The following is a 22,057-nucleotide window of genomic DNA, read 5'->3' as shown; positions in this document are numbered from 1 at the left end:
CGATGGGCCGAATGGCCTCCTTCTGCACTGTAAATTCTATGATTCTCTGCTGTCTCTACCTGGTCTGGCCATTAGGAATCCCAGCTTTTGAGAGCTGGCCACTGCAATAGCCCAGCAAGCTACTCAATTTGAGGGCAATTAGGGATGGGTAGCAAATGCTGGCCTTGCCAGTGACACACACATAGCATGAGAGAATAAATAATAATCTTTATTATTGTCACAAGTAGGCTTACATTAACACTGCAATGAAGTTACTGCGAAAATCCCTTAGTCGCCACATTCCGGCGCCTGTTCGGGTACACAGAAGGAGAATTCAGAATGTCCAATTCACCTAACAAGCACGTCTTTCGGGACTTGTGGGAGAAAACCGGAGCACCCGGAGGAAACCCACGCAGACACGGGGAGAACGTGCGGACTCCGCACACAGTGACCCACGCCGGGAATCGAGCCGGGTCCCTATATGTGGAAAACAACCACTCCACAACAAAAGTATTTTTCATTTTCAGTCTGCAAACCATTCTTGTTATGGCAACATTTTCAATCTTCAAGGTTTATAAAACCCAAGCTTGTCCGTCCTTGAGTCCCTACTTCCTTATTTAATGCCGCCCGCATTCCAACTCATTCCAAGACCCATCGCCAGCCAATGGTGGGCTGTGTCTGCCGCTGTGAAACACGCGGCAGGTTGCGAGGAAAATCCCCGTCTCCTGGTTTCAAAGCCCTCTCTGTGGCTTCACCCCTCCCAGTCTCTGTAATCTCCTCCAGCCCCACAACCCTCCAGGATATCTGCACTTCTCTCATCCTGGCCTCTTGAGCACCCTGAATTTAATCACTCCACCTGGATGGGTGCTGCTCCAACAACACTCAACAAACGTGACACCATCCAGGGCTGAGAGCAGCATGCTTGACTGGCACCCCATCCATCATCTTAAACAATCACCCCCTCCACCACCAGCCGTGTGTACCATCTACAAGATGCCCTGCAGCAACTCACCAAGGTTCCTTCGACAGCACCTTCCGCACCCACGACCTCTGCCGCCTAGAAGGACCAGGGCAGCATGGAAAAGAGGCAGCACCAAGTTCCTCTTCAAGTCACACACCATCTATATCTCTGTTCAGACTTGTCCAACCTACGGCCCACGCTCCGGACTGTGGCCTACAAAGCCCCTGTACGTTGCCCCCGGAGACACTGTCCAAAATGGCAGCAAAACGGGTAAGTGACGTGGAAGGTTTCCGCAAGGGGACTGCTCCGCCAATTACAGGTGCTCCCTCTCCAATGCCGGAGAATATGGCAGCCGGCGTCGGGGTGGAATTCGAGCCGCCCCCCCCCCCCCCCCCCCGGGGATTCTCCGACCCAGCGGGGGTTGGAGAATCCCGCCCCATATCCTTCCAATTGGAATCTTCAATGAGAAAAAAACTGAAGTGTAACCCCTTCATGCGAACAAAGTTAGACAAGCCTGTCTCCGTACCTCCACTGTCATTGAGTCAAATTCCTGGAACTCCCTTGCTAACAGCATTGCGGGCGTACCTACACCACATGGACTGCAGTGGTTCAAGAAGATGGCTCACCAGCACCTTCTCAAGGGCAATTAGAGATGTGCAAGAAATGGTGGCCTTGCCAGCAATAGCCACAGCCCTTGAATGAATCACAAAAATACACTGCCAGCCCCGACTTCAGTTACCTGGGCTTCGCTACCTCATAACCCTCGCTACCTTTACGAGGCTCTTCAAAAGTTGTCCTTTTGACCAAATCGGTAACCTATCCTAATATCTCCTTCCACGGTTTGGCGTTGAGCAATGAAAATGCTCTTGTGAAGCACCATGGAGACATTGTGCTGCCTTAAAAGGCTCTATACAGATGCAATTTACTGTTGTTGGTGATTTTCCTCCTGCACTAAGCAATGAAGAATGAAGAGACAAGTGGAGGGAAAGTGGAGGAGAGAGAAAGTCGGCGGGAAGGCAAGTGCTAAAATTTCCTGTCATGACCCAGGGCATCAACTCTTCCTAATTGTCCACTTCCTTTGCAAAGGCTTGTTCATGCTCAGAGGAACGAAATACTGAAAAGAGGAGACAGAGAGATCACATCAGTGCTATTACTGTCGGAAAGAAGCCTGGAGAAGACAGCGCCCTGTCCAAGCCTTGGTAACATTGATGAATGAGATAAGAGTCTTAGAGTCATTTAATGCACAGAAGGGCGGCATGGTGGCACAGTGGTTAGCACTGCTGCCTCACAGCGCCAGGGACCCGGGTTCGATTCCGGCCTCGGGTGACTGTGTGGAGTTTGCACATTCTTCTAGTGTCTGCGTGTGTCTCATCCCACAACCCAATGATAATAATAAGTTCCACAGGTTCACCACCCTCTGGCTGAAGAAATTCCTCCTCATCTCAGTTTTAAAGGGTTGTACATTTAGTCTGAGATGGTGTCCTCTGGTTCTAGTTTTTCCTACTAGTGGAAACATCCTCTCCACGTCCACTCTATCCAGGCCTCGCAGAATCCTGTAAGGTTCAATAAGATCTCCCCTCATCCTTCTAAACTCCACCAAGTACAGACCCAAGGTCCTCAAACGCTCCTCACACGACAAGTTCATCAATTCCGGAGCATGTCTCTCTGATCAGCGATAATGCAGTTTCTTTTCAAACTGCTCATCTGAACACACCGAGGTGGCTCCATTGCTGATTAGTGCAGCATGGTCCAAACCCAGGCTCATTCCACTTTAGTGACAGGTCAAATCTCTCCAGGCCTCGTTGCGACCTGTTTGTCCCTTCACCCAAAACCATTTTCTTCTGTGCATCAGTGGAGCGTTTGTTAAAGATGTGCACATCATGTGCACAAAGTCCAAAGATGTGCGGGTTAGGTGGATTGGCCGCGCTAAATTGCCCTTAGTGTCCAAAAAGGCTAAGTGGGGGTTACTGGGTTACGGGCATAGGGTAGATACGTGGGCTTGAGTAGGGCGCCCTTTGTAAAGGTCGGTGCAGACTCGATGGGCCGAATGGCCTCCTTCTGCACTGTAAGTTCTATGATTCTATTCTATGATTCTAAACGGGGCTGACGGCAGGTTCCTTGCCCTCTAGAAGGTGGGTTCAAATTCCAATCCCAGAATTCTGGGCCGGGATTCTCCGTTGCTTCACGCCGGCGGGGTTCTCCGGTCCCTCTGCAGTGAAAGAGGATGTGGCCGTGCGGCAAATTCTCTATTCTCGCTGGCAGCGAGGCGGACTCGCAATGGAGAATGCCGGCCCTGTCTCTCGCTTTCCCCCATCCCGCGACATCCCATTTTGTTCCTTTGTCTTACCACCTCCTCATTAGGGCGTTGGATGTGAGTGTGGTAGAGATAGGGTGACCACACTCCACTGCCACCTTGTCTGATTAGTCATGTGTTGAAAGCCTCATGTCCACAGGTTAATTCGCCATGTTGTGGAAGGCTAAACAGGATTAACTCAATCTAAACACATGCACAATTCCAAGAGTTCTGGCAGCACGGTAGCACAGTGGTTAGCACAGTTGTTTCACAGCTCCAGTGTCCCAGGTACGATTCCCGGCTTGGGTCACTGTCTGTGCGGAGTCTACACGTTTTCTCCATGGGTTTCCTCCGGGTGCTCCAGCTTCCTCCCAAAGTCCAAAAATGTGCAGGTTAGGTGGATTGGCCACGCTAAATTGCCCCTTAGTGTCCAGGCGTGTGCAGGTTAGGTTAAGGGATTATGGGGAAAGGTAGGGGTGGACATTTGTAAATAGGCACATTCGAAGGGTCGGCGCAGACTCGATGGGCTGAATGGCCTCCTTCTGCACTGCAGGGATTCTATGATTCCTCTCATCTCGTCTTCCTCACGTGCACAATGAGTTTCCAAAACCTCAGGCCGAACCCAACCTTTATCCAATGATTCAATTGGGCAGACACGCACATGTGCACACATCACAGCAAGTAACGTTTTCTACCTGGCAAGATGAACAATGTCGGTACATCCATTCACTGGACCCAATGTCAGCCGGATGTTCTCACAGTGATCGAGAGTGCAGATTAGATGCAGTTTAAAGCTCTTTCCGCATTCACTATGGTAACTGCCGCCGAACAGGAACAGTTGCACATGACACCCCCCCGGCATCCAGTCTATCCTCTGCGGCAACAGTGGTTACTCCCACTGCTAACATCATTGCTGTTTTAGGATACTGGGACCAGGCCCCAATTCCATGTAAAACTGGGAGGAAAGGATATTTCACACCAGGAGTGATTGCACTGACCAGAAGGTATCCTTTATACTAAAACAAACTTTAATTTAAACACAAAATTAGCCACATTAACATCACAGAAATAGCTTTACAATTAACAGTTAAACAGTTCTCAAATAAAAGAAAAACTTTATGCCCTACACATTCACTATATATATTCCAACCAAGCAACCCCAATGCAGTTCAAGTCCACTCATAAATAAAGTTAGCAATCAGGGTTACTTGCTGTACTCTTTCCAGACCTTACATCATCTGTATTCCACTAAGATGTCCCATGACGTGCTTTGCTAACACCACTTCCATATAAATTAACTACAGCCCAGGGAATCTCCTTTCTGTAAACAATGTTCCATTAGCTATCCCCCTGTAAACAAGTAAATGGTTACAATCAATGATTATCTCACGTTTACGTCTCCTTAATTACAGCTTTAGCAGACATATTGCCTGTATGCATTTGAACCCAGGGTTTTTAGTAATACTACAACAAAATATAAAATATAATTTATAACAAATTCCCACATCCATCACACTGTGCATCCAGTGTCCGCCTTCGCTCAGCCTCCTCTCCCGAGCCCTCACCTCTCACTCGCTCTATCCCAAACAAGTCCTCATCTCCCATTCACTGACCCGCTCTCTCTTTCTCTCTCTCAAACCCTCAACTCCTATAATTACCTGGCAGGGGTGAAACCATGATTAAGAAGTTGGTTTGCCCAGGACGAGGCTAGCCCATTGCACGTCTGGTGTGCTGATGCCTGCGATGTCCCAAATGCGGGATACTCGACTGCAAAATTTGTGGTAGTGGGAGACTGCGTTCACTCTCTCCCCTAAAAAAAAACCTCAACTCCCACTCACCTCCCCTCGCTCGAGCCCTCAGTTCCCATTCACTGATCCCCTCTCTCTCTCTCTCGTGCCCTCACCTCCCACTCGCCACACTTCGCTCGAGCCCTCACTTCCCACTCGCCGCCCTCTCTCTCTCTTGAACCCCCACCTCCCACTCGCCTCTCCCCTCTCTCTCTCTCTCTCGAGCCCTCACCTCCCACTCACCACCCCTCGCTCGAGCCCTCACTTCCCACTCATCGCCCTCTCTCTCTCAAACCCTCACCTCCCACTCGCCGTCCTCTCTCTCTCTCTCCCTCTCGAACCACCATCTCCCACTTACCGCCCTCTCTCTCTCTCTCTCTTGAACCCTCAACTCACTCTCGTCTCCCCTCTCTCTCTCTCTCTCGCTTGAGCCCTCACCTCCCACTCACCTCTCTCTCTCTCTCTCTCCTGAGCCCTCCCCTTCCACTCACTGTGTCCCCCCCCTCCCAGCCCTCCCCTCCCACTCAGGAGAAGGGAGGCGAGAACAGAGTTATTTTTCGGCTAGGTTTGGCCCACGCCATCTTTGATACAGGCAGTTGTGTGTGTATCTGACCTCACTGCCATTAAAGTCATCGTGTATGCCCAGTCGGATCGGCGCCAACGCGTGTATCTTGAAGCATTGAGTCGGAGAAAACCGATTTGGGTGTTTGACAAAACAACTAACAGCAACATGAGGAAAAATATTTTTCAGCAGCGAGTGGTTAGGATCTGGAATGCACTATCTGAGCCTGTGGAGGAAGCAGATTCAATCTTGGCTTTCAAAAGGGAATTGGATACGTACCTGATGGGAAAATGATCGGAGACCAAATATCCTGGGCGGGATTCTCTCAGACTAGGCCGGGCTGGAGAATCACTGGAACGGGCGTGAATTGTGCGACGACGCCCCGGCAATTCTCCGGAGAGCGGAGAATCGGCGCCATTGGCACCAGTCCCCACGGCGATTCTCCGCCCAGGATGGCCAAGAGGCCACGCACAAAATCCGAGTCCTGCCGGGGCCGTTCACACCTGGTCTTACCCGGCGGGACCTCGGCGTGCATGCATCCGGGGAGGCCTGGTGGGGGTGGGGTCCGACCCCGGGGGGCCTCCGCTGTGGCCTGGCCCGCGATCGGGGCGTACCGATTGCCGGGCCGGCCTCTCGGGCTGGGGGCCTCTTTTGTTCCGCGCCGGCCCCTGTAGCCCTACGCCATGTTGCGTCGGGGCCGGCGCGGAGAAGGGAGCCACTGCGCATTGGCGTCGATCCCATTGGGCATGTGCGCATTGGCGTCGATCCCACTGGGCATGCGCGCATTGGCGCCAATCCCACTGGGCATGCGCGATTGCCGCCGATCCCACTGGTCATGCGCGCATTGGCACCGATCCCACTGGGCATGCACACATTGGCGCCGGTCCCACTGGGCATGCACGCATTGGCACCGATCCCACTGGGCATGCACGCATTGGCACCGATCCCACTGGGCATGCACGCATTGGCGCCAGTCTCACTGGGTATGCACACATTGGCGTCGGTCCTACTGGGCATGCACGCACTGGCGCCGATCCCACCCGGCATACACGCACTGGCACTGGGCATGTGCAAACCCGCGGTGCCCACCTGACACCGGGATCGGCAGCTGCAGTGGCGTGGGTTGCTCCAGTGCCGTGCTGGCCCCCTGTAGGGGTCAGAATCGCTACTCCTGAGGCCATGTTGACGCCGTCGAGAAACGCAATGGCGTTTACGACGGAGTCAACACTTAGCCTCAGGATCAGAGAATCCCACCCCCCGTACTTTACAGGAATGCCCTCTAATGTCGCCATTTCTTCCACATCCCATCTTATGTGACCCCAAGACACTGTGTGTCCAGTAGTATTTCTGGGGAAGGTTTTGGGAGACGTCTAGAAACAGGCACCCAGCACTCCCACCATTGACCGCGATCCCGGAGAGAGAGAGAGCAGGATTGCTGGATCAAGGGTGGATTTGCAAGTCCTTCCTTTCAGTGAGGTGGGACAGTCTATCCCGCAACCCCCCTTCACCCCACCCCCACTTTCAACCCCCCCCCCCGCCCTCTCTTCCAGACTCCCCCCCGCTCTCACCCCCACAGCTCTCTAACCCCCCTCCACTCTAATCCGCCACCCCCTCAGGTTGAGCTGAGGGTCAGGGGAGGTGTGAAGACAAGGGGTTTGTTGCCCCTTTGACGATCACCTCTGTTTCCCAAGTGCTTCTTACAGTGATTGGGTCCAGAACCCAATCACTGACAACAAATTAGCAGCACAGAACCCGGTAAAGACAATGATGTGCGACCCCCTTGTCTGGGCATTCTGCTTATTACATAATGACAACAGTCAATTAAAAATTAACGATCGTAAAAGCATTATAACAGCGTAATCGATTTTTCAATACGTAAATCTGCCTATCTGAGGGCCAGGCGCTTCGGGCAACTGTGAATCTGCAAGAAAACCTAGTCCACTGCAGGGAAGGCACTAGTCACCCTGAGGGGGATTGAGGAAACAAACTGGAGAGGTGGTCCATCACCTTATATAGCCAGCCCAACCCCCTTAGAGTGCTCCAGTAGAGACGGAATCAAAGGAGCCAATGGCAATCCTGGAAATGTTGGTTACCAGGATGTAACCGTGAGCCTGGTTGCAAAAGGAAGCAGAGTTTCAACTGGGGCGGCACAGTGGTTAGCACTGCTGCCTCACAGCACCAGGGACCCGGATTTAATTCCGGCCTTGGGTCACTGCCTCTGTGGGGTTTTCATTTCCTCCCCGTGTGTGCGTGGGTTTCCTCCGGGTGCTCCGGTTTCCTCCCACAGTCCAAAGATGTGCAGGTTAGGTGGATTGGCCACGCTGAATTGCCCCTTAGTGTCCAGGGATTTGCGGTTTAAGTGGGGTTACTGGGTTACAGGGATAGGGCGGGGTGGGAGCTCAGTTAGAGTGCACTATCAGAGCGTCGGTGTAGACTTGATGGGCCAAATGGTCTCCTTCTGCACTGTAGAGATTCTGTGGTTCTATGAACATCATCAAGCAGAAGGTTACAGGTTTACGCCCCCCCACCCATTCGCCACAATGATTCCCCACAGCGACACTGCGAGATTCGCAAGTGGGTTCCTTGGTGGACTTTCTTAGAGCCAGATCAGCTCAGTGCAAAGCCCTTTTAACGCAGGGACATGGCCCTTCACAGAGGCATTCGCGGACAAAATGTTGTCACTGGGCCATGCACGCCGGTGTTAGGAGGGACGGCTGAACATTGGTCAAAGGTGTGGTTTTCAAAGAGTGTCTTAAAGGAGCTGAGAGAGGTTGAGAGGAATAGGAAGGGATATCCAGAGCTTAGGGCCTTTCTAACTGATGGCACGGCTGAAAGAAAGTCCAAGTTGTTTATCAATTAACAGTCAGTGTGGAGGAACCTGACTTCTCATCCGCCACCCTCTAAAGACCCTTCAAAGGCAAAATTTAATCAAATCAATGTAACCACAGTCACACAACAAAGACAATTTTCACTGTTCAGATATCTCTGAGTCATACCCAACAATGTACAGTGTTAGGGCAGCTGGACAAGGTGAGTGTACAGCTGCATTGTTCCCCATCAACACATTTCTTTCAAAGAAATTGAACGTTGCAGCTTAGATTCTGGCCTCCCTTCAGAAGCAGCACTGCTGCTGTTAAACTGAGCTCAGAAATAAATTAATGGGCCAGTCAGTGAGCAAAGATCCTGCATCATTAGCCACACAGTCTGCTTGGTCGTGTTAATACTACAACAGGCGAGCCTCAAGCAGCCGCGCGATAAGCAGCCCGTAAACTGGGCTGGATCGAAGGAAAATGTTCGCGGCCATTCGTCACCTTCAGAGGATGATGCCCGGAGCAGCTTCCGGAAACATCCGCTCCACGAGCAGTTATTACTGTTCCCCGACGAACTTCTCATTTCCACAAAAAAGGCAAAGTACTGACAATGCTGCAAATCAAGCGAGTCACAGAACGGCAGCAGTGCTGAAAGAGGCCATTCAGAGACCAAAGAGAAAATGCTGGAAAATCTCAGCAGGTCGGGCAGCATCTGTAGGGAGAGAAAAGAGCTGACGTTTCGAGTCCAAGTGACCCTTTGTCAAAGCTAACAGACAGAGAAAGTGGGAAATATTTATACCGTGGAGTGAGAATGAAAGATGAGTCATAGCCACAGAAACCCAGGGAAACCGGGCGCTAATAGCCACAGAAACCAAGGGGAAAGAGTGTTAATGGCAGTCCCCAGAGAGAACAAAAGGTATGAAAGGTCAAACTGCAGAGAAACTAACATCAGAGGGTAAACTCTGACAGATGTAGATGTGGCGGGACGGAAAGGGGGAGGCAAAGGGGGGAAAGGGTAAGGAAAGGTGGATAAGGTGGGGGGGGGGGTAAATATATATAAAGAAAGACAAGAGAGAAAGAAATGGTAAAAGACAGTTAAAATGAAATGGGATGAAAACAAATGGGTCGAGGTGGGGTGGAGCTGATCATGATGAAAACAAATGGGTCGCGAGGCCATTCAGCCTGTTGTGTCTGGATTTTGTCTGGTGTCTGTGAAAGGTGCTAGAGAAATTCAAGTCTTTTTTTTTAAATCACTCCTCCTGGATTTACACTATGGACCTGGAAACGAAAATAAACGTACCCCAACTTGTTTGATTCAGCTTATGCTACTTGATTACCAATTCACCATGATGTGGAGATGCCGGCGTTGGACTGGGGCGAGCACAGTAAGAAGTCTTACAACACCAGGTTAAAGTCCAACAGGTTTGTTTCAAATCACTAGCTTTCGGACCACTGCTCCTTCCTCAGGTGATTCACCAATTCACCAAGCAGCGAAAATATGGGATGGAATCTTGAGGTCGCCCTCGCTGCCCGTGGGACCGCCAGCCTGGCAGTGTCAACCTCTGCCAGGGGGCAGTGCGAGGGGCATATCCTAGCGGGAACCTCATGTGGGTGGGAAGGGGACACTGAGGGGGTCTAGAGCCGGCGATTAATGTCTGGAGTGAGGGAGAGGGGAGCCCCCGAGACCTCTCTGTGTGGAGTCATTTCCTGGCTCTAAGAGGCCCACCTTGCCAGAGGGAGGACGCAACCCTCGCCCACTCACTTCTATTTGGCAAGTTGGTTCTGGTGTCTGGAGAGTCCGACGCCAGTTTTCTCTGGGATCCTGACACTTGGCCAAATTCTGGTCAAATTCCGCCAATTGTCCACTCTGGGACCTTTCAATCAGGATCAGTTCCATTTGCTCATTAGCCTTTCCTGTTCCAGTGATAATAGTCCAAAATGATCATCCAGAATCTGACTATCATTCTATTTCCACTCGCGTGAAGCGATTTTAGCAAATCGATGCAACACACTTCTGATGGATTTCCTCTGATGAGCTCCCTCCTTTACACCAATCAGAACTTCATACACATTCACTTTGCCCAGATTCCAAAATCTGCTCTTAAAACCAAGGGGGTGAATTCTCCGATTTTGAGGCTATGTCCCCGGCATGTGAACGGTGCCGTTTTACAACCGAAAACTGGGGGTAAAGCGGCCACCGAACCTCCGTTTGGCTGGGGGCGAGCATGCCGGGAGTGCGGAGCAGACGGTGCTAGCTGCCGATACTGCCCGGAGAATTGCCGGGTCTGTAGCCACGCATGCGCACGACGACTGCTGCAGAGGATGGGCCCTGCAACATGGCACCGGCCTCTCGTGGACCCGGCGCGCAAAATATGTCTCCCCGGACCCGCCCCCCAATAGTGCCCCCAGTCCCTGACAAGGTCCCCCCCCCGCCCGCTGATCGGCCCTCCCCCGACTGTGGCGGCTCTGGACTGAGTCCGCAGCCGCCACGCCGATTTCCCGACGGGCAAGACCATGAGAGTCCCACACGGTCGGGAACCCGGCCGGTCGGGGGCAGAGCATCGGGGGTGGGCCTCAGGCAACGTCCTGAGGCCGTCTGTACTCCTAGAGTACGCCGCTTTGGAGGGGGCGGATCATCGTGAAAGCGGCGCCGCCCCCGATTTGGTCAGAAACGGGTATTCTCCGGCCGATCACTGAACCCGATTTCGGCATCGCCAACCGGAGAATCCCACCTCAGATCTTTCATTTACCCTTTTCAGGGACGGGATACTCAGCCCCCCCCCCCGCCGGGTCGGAGAATCGCCGGGGGCCGGCGTGAATCACGCCCCCGCCGGTTGCCGAATTCTCCGGCACCGGATATTTGGCGGGGGCGGGAATCGGGCTGCGCAGTCGGCGGGCCCCTTCCCGGCGATTCTCCGGCCCGCGATGGGCCGAAGTCCCGCTGCTGGAATGCCTGTCCCACCGGCGAGAATCAAACCACCTCTCTTACTGGCGGGACTAGGCGGCGTGGGCGGGCTCCGGGGTCCTGGGGGGGGGGGGGGGGGGGGGGGGCGGGGCGATCTGGCCCCGGGGGGGTGCCGCCACGGTGGCCTGGCCCGCAATCGGGGCCCACCGATCCGCGGGCCTGTGCTGTGGGGGAACTCTTTTCCCTCCGCCTCGGCCTCAGCCTTCACCATGACCGACGCGTAAGAGACACTCCACCCTGCGCATGCGCTGGGATGGCGTCAGCAGCCGCTGTCGCTCCCGCGCCTGCACGGACTTTCGCCGGTCAGCGGCACACAAACAACTCCGGCGCCTGGGTAGCCCCTCGAGGTGAGGGCTTGGCCCCTAAAGGTGCCCGACGCCAGAGTGGTTCCCGCCACTCCATCCCGCCGGGACCCCCCGCCCCGCCGTGTAGGGGAGAATCCGGACCAGATTTTCCTAACTACCATTCTGGCCTTGAAGTGCATCAATCAGTTTGTATCCCGAGATCAGTGTGTTTGTATCCCTAAATCAGTGTGTCTGTATCCCGAGATCAGTGTGTCTGCATTCAGAGATCAGTGTGTCTGTATCCCGAGATCAGTGCATCTGTATCCCAAGATCAGTGTGTCTGTATCCCGAGATCAGTGCATCTGTATCCCAAAATCAGTGTGTCTGCATCCCAAAATCAGTGTGTCTGTATCCCGAGATCAGTATATCTGTATCCCGGGATCAGTGTATCTGTATCCCGAGATCAGTGTGTCTGTATCCCGAGATCAGTGTGTCTGCATCCCAAAATCAGTGTGTCTGCATCCCGAGAGCAATGTGTCTGTATCCCGAGATCAGTGTGTCTGTATCCCGAGATCAGTGTGTCTGTATGTCGAGATCAGTGTGTCTGTATGTCGAGATCATTGTGTCTGTATCCCGAGATCAGTATATCTGTATCCCGAGATCAGTGTGTCTGTATCCCGAGATCAGTGTGTCTGTATGTCGAGATCATTGTGTCTGTATCCCGAGATCAGTGTGTCTGTATCCCGAGATCAGTGTGTCTGTATCCCGAGATCAGTGTATCTGTATCCCTAGATCAGTGTGCCTGTATCTCGAGATCAGTGTCTCTGTATCCCGAGATCAGTGCGTCTGTATCCCGAGATCAGTGTGTCTGTATCCCGAGATCAGTGCGTCTGTATCCCGAGATCAGTGTATCTGTATCCCTAGATCAGTGTGCCTGTATCTCGAGATCAGTGTCTCTGTATCCCGAGATCAGTGCGTCTGTATCCCGAGATCAGTGCGTCTGTATCCCGAGATCAGTGTGTCTCTATCTCCATATCAGTGTGTCTGTATCCCGAGATCAGTGTGTCTGTATCCCGAGATCAGTGTGTCTGTATCCCGAGATGAGCGTGTCTGTTTCCCGAGATCAGTGAGTCTGTATCCCGAGATCAGTGTGTCTGTATCTCGAGATCATTATCTGTATCCCTAGATCAGTGTGTCTGTATTCCGAGATCAGTATGTCTGTATCCCGAGATCAGTGCGCCTGTATTCCAAGATCAGTGTGTCTGTATCCCAAGATCAGTGTGTCTGTATCCTGAGATCAGTGTGTCTGTATCCCGAGATCAGTGTGTCTGTATTCCGAGATCAGTGTGTCTGTATCTCTAGATCAGTGTGTCTGTATCCTGAGATCAGTGTGTCTGTATCCCGATATCAGTGTATCTGTATCCCTAGATCACTGTGTCTGTATCCCGAGATCAGTGTGTCTGTATCCTGAGATCAGTGTGTCTGTATCCCGAGATCAGTCTGTCTGTATCCTGAGATCAGTGTGTCTGTATCCCGAGATCAGTGTGTATCCCGAGATCAGTGTGTCTGTATCCCGAGATCACTGTGACTGTATCCCTAGATCAGTGTGTCTGTATCCCTAGATCAGTGTGTCTGTATCCCGAGATCAGTGTGTCTGCATCCCGAGGTCAGTATGTCTGTATCCCGAGATCTGTGTGTCTGTATCCCGAGATCAGTGTGTCTGTATCCCGATATCAGTGTGTCGGTATTCCGAGATCAGTGTGTCTGTATCCCGAGATCAGTGTGTCTCTATCTCCATATCTGTGTATCTATATCCCGAGATCAGTGTGTCTGTATCCCGAGATGAGTGTGTCTGTTTCCCGAGACCAGTGAGTCTGTATCCCGGGATCAGCGTGTCTGTATCTCCAGATTAGTGTGTCTGTATCCCGAGATCAGTATCTGTATCCCTAGATCAGTATGTCTGTATCCCGAGATCAGCGTGTCTGTATTCCGAGATCAGTGTGTCTGTATCCCAAGATCAGTGTGTCTGTATTCTGAGATCAGTATGTCTGTATCCCGAGATCTGTGTGTCTGTATCCCGAGATCAGTGTGTCTGTATCCCAAGATCAGTGTGTCTGTATTCCGAGATCAGTGTGTCTGTATCCGGAGATCAGTGTGTCTGTATCCCGAGATCAGTGTGTCTCTATCCCGAGATCAGTGTGTCTGTATTCCGAGATCAGTGTGTCTGTATTCCGAGATCAGTGTGTCTGTATCCTGAGATCAGTGTGTCTCTATCCCGAGATCAGTGTGTCTGTATTCCGAGATCAGTGTGTCTGTATTCCGAGATCAGTGTGTCTGTATTCCGAGATCAGTATGTCTGTATTCCGAGATCAGTGTGTCTGTATTCCGAGATCAGTGTGTCTGTATTCCGAGATCAGTATGTCTGTATTCCGAGATCAGTGTGTCTGTATCCCAAGATCAGTGTGTCTGTATCCTGAGATCAGTGTGTCTGTATCCCGAGATCAGTGTGTCTGTATTCCGAGATCAGTGTGTCTGTATCTCTAGATCAGTGTGTCTGTATCCTGAGATCAGTGTGTCTGTATCCCGATATCAGTGTATCTGTATCCCTAGATCACTGTGTCTGTATCCCGAGATCAGTGTGTCTGTATCCTGAGATCAGTGTGTCTGTATCCCGAGATCAGTCTGTCTGTATCCTGAGATCAGTGTGTCTGTATCCTGAGATCAGTGTGTATCCCGAGATCAGTGTGTCTGTATCCCGAGATCACTGTGACTGTATCCCTAGATCAGTGTGTCTGTATCCCTAGATCAGTGTGTCTGTATCCCGAGATCAGTGTGTCTGCATCCCGAGGTCAGTATGTCTGTATCCCGAGATCTGTGTGTCTGTATCCCGAGATCAGTGTGTCTGTATCCCGATGTCAGTGTGTCGGTATTCCGAGATCAGTGTGTCTGTATCCCGAGATCAGTGTGTCTCTATCTCCATATCTGTGTATCTATATCCCGCGATCAGTGTGTCTGTATCCCGAGATGAGTGTGTCTGTTTCCCGAGACCAGTGAGTCTGTATCCCGGGATCAGCGTGTCTGTATCTCCAGATTAGTGTGTCTGTATCCCGAGATCAGTATCTGTATCCCTAGATCAGTATGTCTGTATCCCGAGATCAGTGCGCCTGTATTCCGAGATCAGTGTGTCTGTATCCCAAGATCAGTGTGTCTGTATTCCGAGATCAGTGTGTCTGTATCCGGAGATCAGTGTGTCTGTATCCCGAGATCAGTGTGTCTCTATCCCGAGATCAGTGTGTCTGTATTCCGAGATCAGTGTGTCTGTATTCCGAGATCAGTGTGTCTGTATCCTGAGATCAGTTTGTCTCTATCCCGAGATCAGTGTGTCTGTATTCCGAGATCAGTGTGTCTGTATTCCGAGATCAGTGTGTCTGTATTCCGAGATCAGTATGTCTGTATTCCGAGATCAGTGTGTCTGTATTCCGAGATCAGTGTGTCTGTATTCCGAGATCAGTGAGTCTGTATTCCGAGATCAGTATGTCTGTATTCCGAGATCAGTGTGTCTGTATTCTGAGATCAGTGTGTCTCTATCCCGAGATCAGTGTGTCTGTATTCCGAGATCTGTGTGTCTGTATTCCGAGATCAGTGTGTCTGTATTCCGAGATCAGTGTGTCTGTATTCCGAGATCAGTATGTCTGTATCCTGAGATCAGTGTGTCTGTATCCCGAGATCAGTGTGTCTCTATCCCGAGATCAGTGTGTCTGTATTCCAAGATGAGTGTGTCTCTATCCCGAGATCAGCGTGTCTGTATTCCGAGATCAGTGTGTCTGTATTCCGAGATCAGTGTGTCTGTATTCCGAGATCAGTATGTCTGTATTCCGAGATTAGTGTGTCTGTATTCCGAGATCAGTGTGTCTGTATTCCGAGATCAGTATGTCTGTATTCCGAGATCAGTGTGTCTGTATTCCGAGATCAGTGTGTCTCTATCCCGAGATCAGTGTGTCTGTATTCCGAGATCAGTGTTTCTGTATTCCGAGATCAGTGTGTCTGTATTCCGACATCAGTATGTCTGTATCCTGAGATCAGTGTGTCTGTATCCCGAGATCAGTGTGTCTCTATCCCGAGATCAGTGTGTCTGTATTCCGAGATCAGTGTGTCTCTATCCCGAGATCAGTGTGTCTGTATTCCTAGATCAGTGTGTCTGTATTCCGAGATCAGTGTGTCTGTATCCCTAGGTCCATCCGCGCTTCCCTACCCATTCAGAATTTGATCATAGCTTTGTAGTTAAATTTTGTTGCTCTTTCTTGCAATACTTCACATTCTGTCTAATCTGTTCATGCAATGCTTCAGTCTGCCATGCTCATCCTCGCTCCTGTGGTGGTATGTATTAGGGGTAATACGGTACACCATGAATGCCGAGGAGCTATTGGAGGACAGATGCTGGGTCCCGATTGGATCTGCCGCCTACTGGGCTCCACCCAGATAGGCGGGGTATAAGAACCTGGGTTTAATCCCCGCAGCTGCATTCTGTGACTGAGCTGCTGGGGAACAAGTCTGAACAAGTCTGCTCAATAAAGCCTCGATTGAAGTTCTCTACGTCTCGCCTCGTGTGTGATCGATGGTGCTACAGCTCCCTATTTTTAAGTTGTCACTAAAAGCTGGTATTATTTCTGCTCAGGCTGAGTGCGAAGCATTCTTGTCTCTGGAGAAGCTCTCTGGAACATGCTTCACAGCTAGCTGCTGCCGAGCTGAGAATTATTCATTTACTCCCCACTTCCTGTCTTTTAGTCTTCCATCTGTCCGCAGGCATTAATCTTCACAAAGTCACTCTTGCACAGCACCATTAACCGCTCCTTGAAAGTCTGACTACTACAGATCCATGGCCTTATCTTTGGTTATACACTGGGTCCTCAACTGAATGAGCGAGTTCCATTCCTCAAGCATGACCAGCCTTTCAGAATTCATGTTGGCTGCTCCTTATTAGTCCCAAACATGACGACGCAATCACCAATTCTAGCTTTTATTGGGTTAACAAGTCCTTCCCTGTCCAGTTTCTAGTGTCGAATGTGTCAAAATGTTACACACTTTATTAGGGCGGCACGGTAGCACAGTGGTTAGCACTGGTGCTTCACAGCACCGGGGTCCCAGGTACGATTCCGGCTTGGGTCACTGTCTGTGGGGTGTTTGCACTTCCTCCCCGTGTGTGCGTGGGTTTCCTCCGGGTGCTCTGGTTTCCTCCCACAGTCCAAAGGTGTGCAGGTTAGGTGGATTGGCCAAGCTAAATTGTCCCTTTGTGTCCAAGAAGGGTTAGGTGGGGTTACTGGGTTGCGGGAGGAGTGGGCTCGGATTGGGTGCCCTTTCCAAGGGCCGGTGCAGACTCGATGGGCCAAATGGCCTCCTTCTGCACTGTAAATTCTATGATTCTATGAACAGGCCCTTCACAACTGAATAATTTTGGCGAAGTGGTAATGTCACCAGGCTCGCAATCCAAGAGGCTGAGGCCGAATGCTCTGGGGACACGGGTTCAATTCCTACCACCGGCAGCCAGCGGAATTTAAATTCAGTTCATAAATCCGGAATTGAAAAGCCAATCTCCATAATGGTGGCCATAACAACTAACAATAATTGTTGTTAAAAACCCATCTGGGTTCGCTAAATGTTCCTTTTGGGATGGAAATCTACCATCCCGATCTGGCCTTCTTGTGACTCCAAATCCACAGTAACGTGATTTACCCTTAACTACCCTCCGAAATGCTGCAACAAGCCTCTCGGCTCAAAGTGCGATTAGGGAATGAGCAACAAATGCTGGTACTGCCCGTCTCATGAAAGAATGTTTTTAAAAATACACTTTTGTTTTCAGTCAAAGATGAGAAGCCACAAACTCTTTGAAATCCGGGGGCTGATTTAAAAAAAAATATTTTGTGGGATGTGGGTGCCGCTGGGCCAGCATTTATTGCCCATTCCTAAATGCCCTTGAGGGGGAAGTTAAGAGTCAACCACCTTGTTCAAGTCCCTGGATTATTGGTCCAGTGACAACACCACTGCCTCCCCTGCTCTTGGCTTAACTCTGTTCTCGTAAAGGAATTCTGAATGTTAAAATTCAGAAAGTCTGGCGTTGAAGGATAGAACTGGACCCAATATTTACGCACTTTTAAAACCATTCCGTTACAGAGATACAAATTACAAACAGGTCTCTCACCACCCAACAACCAGCCTGCTCCTGTTTATAGGAGCACAAGTGAATCCCGAGTTAATGTCCACCACCTCCGTACAAGTAACACTGAATGAATTAATTTTGTCCCCCATGTATCTGTCACTCTCCTATCGGGGTTGCCTGCAACAAATCCAAATTGTCTATCTTGCTGATTACTGACCAAAATGTCCGCAAGGCATCATCTCATTGCACGGACCACGGGCACAACAGGAATAATAATAATAATCGCTTATTGTCACAAGTTGGCTTCAATGAAGTTACTGTGAATAGCTCCTAGTCGCCACATTCGGGCGCCTGTTCAGGGAGGCCGGTACGGGGATTGAACCCGCGCTGCTGGCCTTGTTCTGCATTACAAGCCAGCTATTTAGCCCACTGTGCTAAACCAGGCCCTGAAACAGCGTCCAGCTCAAATCGTGCCACATCGGCACTAACATGGTATTGCAAATATTATCCCCATCAAACCATCTCCAGACACCAAGGGTGGCCACCTGACACACTGTTATCTTTTGATGGAAAGACCCAGCCAATTCGTTAACCCGGTTCTTAAATTCAATTGAAAATTGTATCAAGGCGTCAATGGATTTTCAACTGGTCTACCTCTGTTTTTCCCCCTCACCTAAAATCGCCCTAAATAGCCATCGGTCTGCCCTCTACCCAATTCCACTGGGGGCACTGGTAACATCTGGGTTGGAGAGGGCTGCTGTGGGAAGAGTTGCTGAACTGGACTAGTTTTCATATAAAGACTGTGGCTACATGATCGGGGGGGGGGGGGGGGGGGGGAAGCTGGGAATTCAGCGACGAGTAACCCATCGCCCGACTCCCCAAAGCCTGTCCTGCTATCTCCCCGGCACAAGTCAGGAGTAGGAACACCACTACTTGCACCTGCAGTTTCTCTCTGAGCCATCCTGACTTGGAACTACATCTCCGTCCCTTCACTGTCTCTGGATTAAAATCCTGTAACTCCATGCCTAACAGCACTGTGGGTGTACCGACGCCACATGGGCTGTGTAGCAGCTCAAGAAGGCGGCTCACCACCACCTCCTCAAGGACAGCTCGGGCTGGGCAACAAATGCTGGCCTAGAATTAAAAGAAAAGTTTCCCTTTCACCAGTTCCTTCACAAGCATGTATTATCTATGTAGACACACCACCAGCACTTACCACAGAAGGAGATGATATGGCTGCTGTCCTCATGTACAAACTTCCTGGTAACCGCTTCCTCCATGATCTGCTTCACCTGCAGACACAAACATGGAAGAAAATGGTGATAATTCTGAATATCAGGAAAAGAGGGACTTAATACAAAGCGTTGGGATGGTAAAGTCAGGAGGAAGAGAAGGGTGGGCAGGGACCCCATACCATCTGAAACAATATTTCTACATGAATTTAGCGATGCAGTTGCACATGCATTGTGAAGCTGCTTTTAACATTAGGCACCATCACGGTACATTAAGAACCTTTATGTTGAGGCATCACTCTGGAATGTAAAACTTATACATAAAGCTTAGATCCTTAACAAGCACAATAGTTTTTTCTGTAAGAGCCTCACAGTCTGATTCCACTATCTCCCCGTTACAACATCTCAACTGCAAAACACCTCTTTGCTATTCAGATTACATCGAGCGGCCTTGCAGTAACGGAGGTAACAAGCGATAAGAATTCTGCCGGTGAATCGCCAAAGCCAAAGGCTCCTTAACTTGGGAACGCCAACAGCAATTTTAGCATCCTCACCGTCACCTAGCTAAGGTCAGATGGCTCAGTATGGATCACTGATCAAAATGGTGGCTCTAACCCACAATGGCCACGCTCACTGACATATTCGGGGCAGTCACAGTAAAATGGTAGCGTTAAACGGTTTTGAGTATTGTAGCAACAGAGGGCAATGGGCAGCATTTGGAGACACCCACCCCCACCACCCCTCCCTCCCCCTGAGACTAGACCAACCATTTTCCTGGAGACAGGATTGCAAAGCCAGGTAGCTCATTAACAGCCAATTCGTGAAGGCCGCCTAGAATTTCCCAGTCTCCAGGAGCTGCTGGGGGCAGAGGCAGGGGTGGCCAGCAGGTGGCCCGACCCCGAAGGTCATTTTTCCATTGAAACTTTGGAGAGGGGGAAGAGTTTGGACGCACTCTCCTGCTTTCAATGTGGAACACATATGGCCGGCCCTCAAACCTCGAGAGCCCGCCCGTTTCCTCGATCGGATGGCGAGCTAACTCTCTGGCCATTGTCTGGCTGCCCCAGGAAAAGCCACGACGAGCGACTCTACTCCGCGCAACTCTAGCTCCCGATCCCGATTTGAAGCTGGTGGCAGGGTTCAGAAACCCACAGGGGAAAGAAATCCTGCCCCTGCGAGGTCTCAAGAGCCAATGTTTTTCCTCATTCCGCATATTGTTCAGAACCTGGGATGGTCACTGCTATTTACTCCAGAATGTGCTGGTTTAGCACAGTGGGCTAAATAGCTGGCTTGTAATGCCGTACCGGCCTCCCTGAACAGGCGCCAGAATGTGGCGACTAGGGGCTTTTCACAGTAACTTCATTGAAGCCTATTTGTGACAATAAGTGATTATTATTATGTCCTACGCAAAACTATAATTTTACAGGTTTGAGGTGCTCACGTGCTTTTAGTGTCACTTGAAACACAAATAGACCAAGCATGGTCGAGGGGCCAAATAGCCTGCTTTTGCTCCTATTTTGTAATGTTTGTTATACACCATATGGAATACCCTCTTATTCACTTTGCTGTCTCTCCATCTCTCTCTCCTCCTTTTAAGATGCTCCTTAGAACTGATCTCTTTGACAAAGCCTTTAATCATCGTACCTGAGACCTTCAAGAGGTTTGGTCTGAAATTTGCTTTGATAATGTTCCTGTGATGGCCCTGAGGGCGGTTCACTCCATTAAAAGCACTAAATAAATGCGAGCAGTTGTTGTTGAGTGTAATCTGTTCAGAATAACATTGCACCATTCAGTAAAACCAAACTGCTCTGGGAACACAGCCAATCAGTGATGGCATCTGTCCTTTCAGCAAATCTGGGCCATTCCGTCGACATTCACTCACAAATCAGTAACAATTGGGGAAAGCAAAGCATATGAATTCAATGAAATGTCAGCAATTAGGTCTATTATTTAGCAAAATATCGTCCGCTCGTGGGATAGATATAGCTGAGGCAGGTCAGCTGGGCCAGTTTAGCCGAGCCATTCATAAAGAACGTAAGATCTAGGAGCAGGAGGAGGCAATTCAGCCTCTCGAGCCCACTGCGCCATTCGATACAATGATGGCCCAGCTCATCCTGGCCTCATCTCCACTTTCCTGCCCATTCTCCATAACCCTTCAACCCATTTCTAATTAAAAATCTGTCCACCTCCTCCTTAAATTTACTCAATGTTCCAGCACCGGTAGCACAGTGGTTAGCACAGTTGCTTCACAGCTCCAGGGTCCCAGGTTCAATTCCCGGCTTGGGTCACTGTCTGTGCGGAGTTTGTACGTTTTCCCCGTGTCTGGGTGGGTTTCCTCCGGATGCTCCGGTTTCCTCCCACAGTCCAAAGATGTGCAGGTTAGGTGGATTGGCCATGATAAATTGCCCTTTGTGTCCAAAAAGATTAGGAGGGGTTACGGGGATGGGCTGGAGGTGCCGGCTTAAGTGGGATGCTCTTTCCAAAGGCCGGTGCAGACTCGATGGGCCGAATGGCCTCCTTCTGCACTGTAAATTCTATGGTTCTATGATCCACCGCGCTCTGGGGTAGTGAATTCTACAGATTCACAACCCTTTTGAAAGAAGTAATTTCTCCTCACCCGTTTTAAATTTGCTATTCCTTACGGTAAAGCTACGAGCTCTCATTATAGAATGCCCCACAGGAGGAAGCATCCGCTCTACATCTGTTCTGTCAATACCTTGTGTCATCTTATATACCTCGATTAGATCTCCTCTCATTCTTCTGAACTCGAGAGAGTACAGACCTAAACTGCTCAATCACTCTTCACAAAATAAACCCCTCATCTCTGGAATCAATCTTTTCACTGTACCTCGGTACACGTGACAATAAATAAATCCAATCCAATAAATCTAGTCAACCTCCTCTGAACTGCCTCTAATGCCACTCATCCCTCCTCAAACAAAGAGACCAAAACTGTACACAGTACTCCCGGTGTGATCTCATCAATACCTTGTACAAATTAGGCCTTCCCCTGTAGAATCTGTAACATCTTGT

The 22,057-nt window shown here is 50.4% G+C and overlaps 1 protein-coding gene and 1 non-coding gene across 3 annotated transcripts in view; one reads left to right on the top strand and one right to left on the bottom strand.

Moving 5' to 3' along the window:
• Positions 1-22,057, bottom strand: part of sgsm1a (small G protein signaling modulator 1a) — a 303,238-nt gene that overhangs the window by 181,255 nt on the left and 99,926 nt on the right. For both annotated transcript variants that reach the window (XM_072477396.1, XM_072477309.1), the window contains exon 3: positions 19,012-19,087. In XM_072477396.1, the coding sequence (XP_072333497.1) occupies positions 19,012-19,087 (76 nt within the window). The remainder of the gene's footprint in view (positions 1-19,011; positions 19,088-22,057) is intronic.
• Positions 4,884-5,044, top strand: LOC140430309 (U1 spliceosomal RNA). The gene has a single exon (XR_011949375.1). It is a non-coding gene; the product is annotated as a U1 spliceosomal RNA (small nuclear RNA).

The sequence above is a fragment of the Scyliorhinus torazame genome, chromosome 1, assembly GCF_047496885.1.
Source record: "Scyliorhinus torazame isolate Kashiwa2021f chromosome 1, sScyTor2.1, whole genome shotgun sequence".
Taxonomy (NCBI): Eukaryota; Metazoa; Chordata; class Chondrichthyes; order Carcharhiniformes; family Scyliorhinidae; genus Scyliorhinus; species Scyliorhinus torazame.
This window is presented reverse-complemented; position numbering and strand designations above follow the sequence as displayed.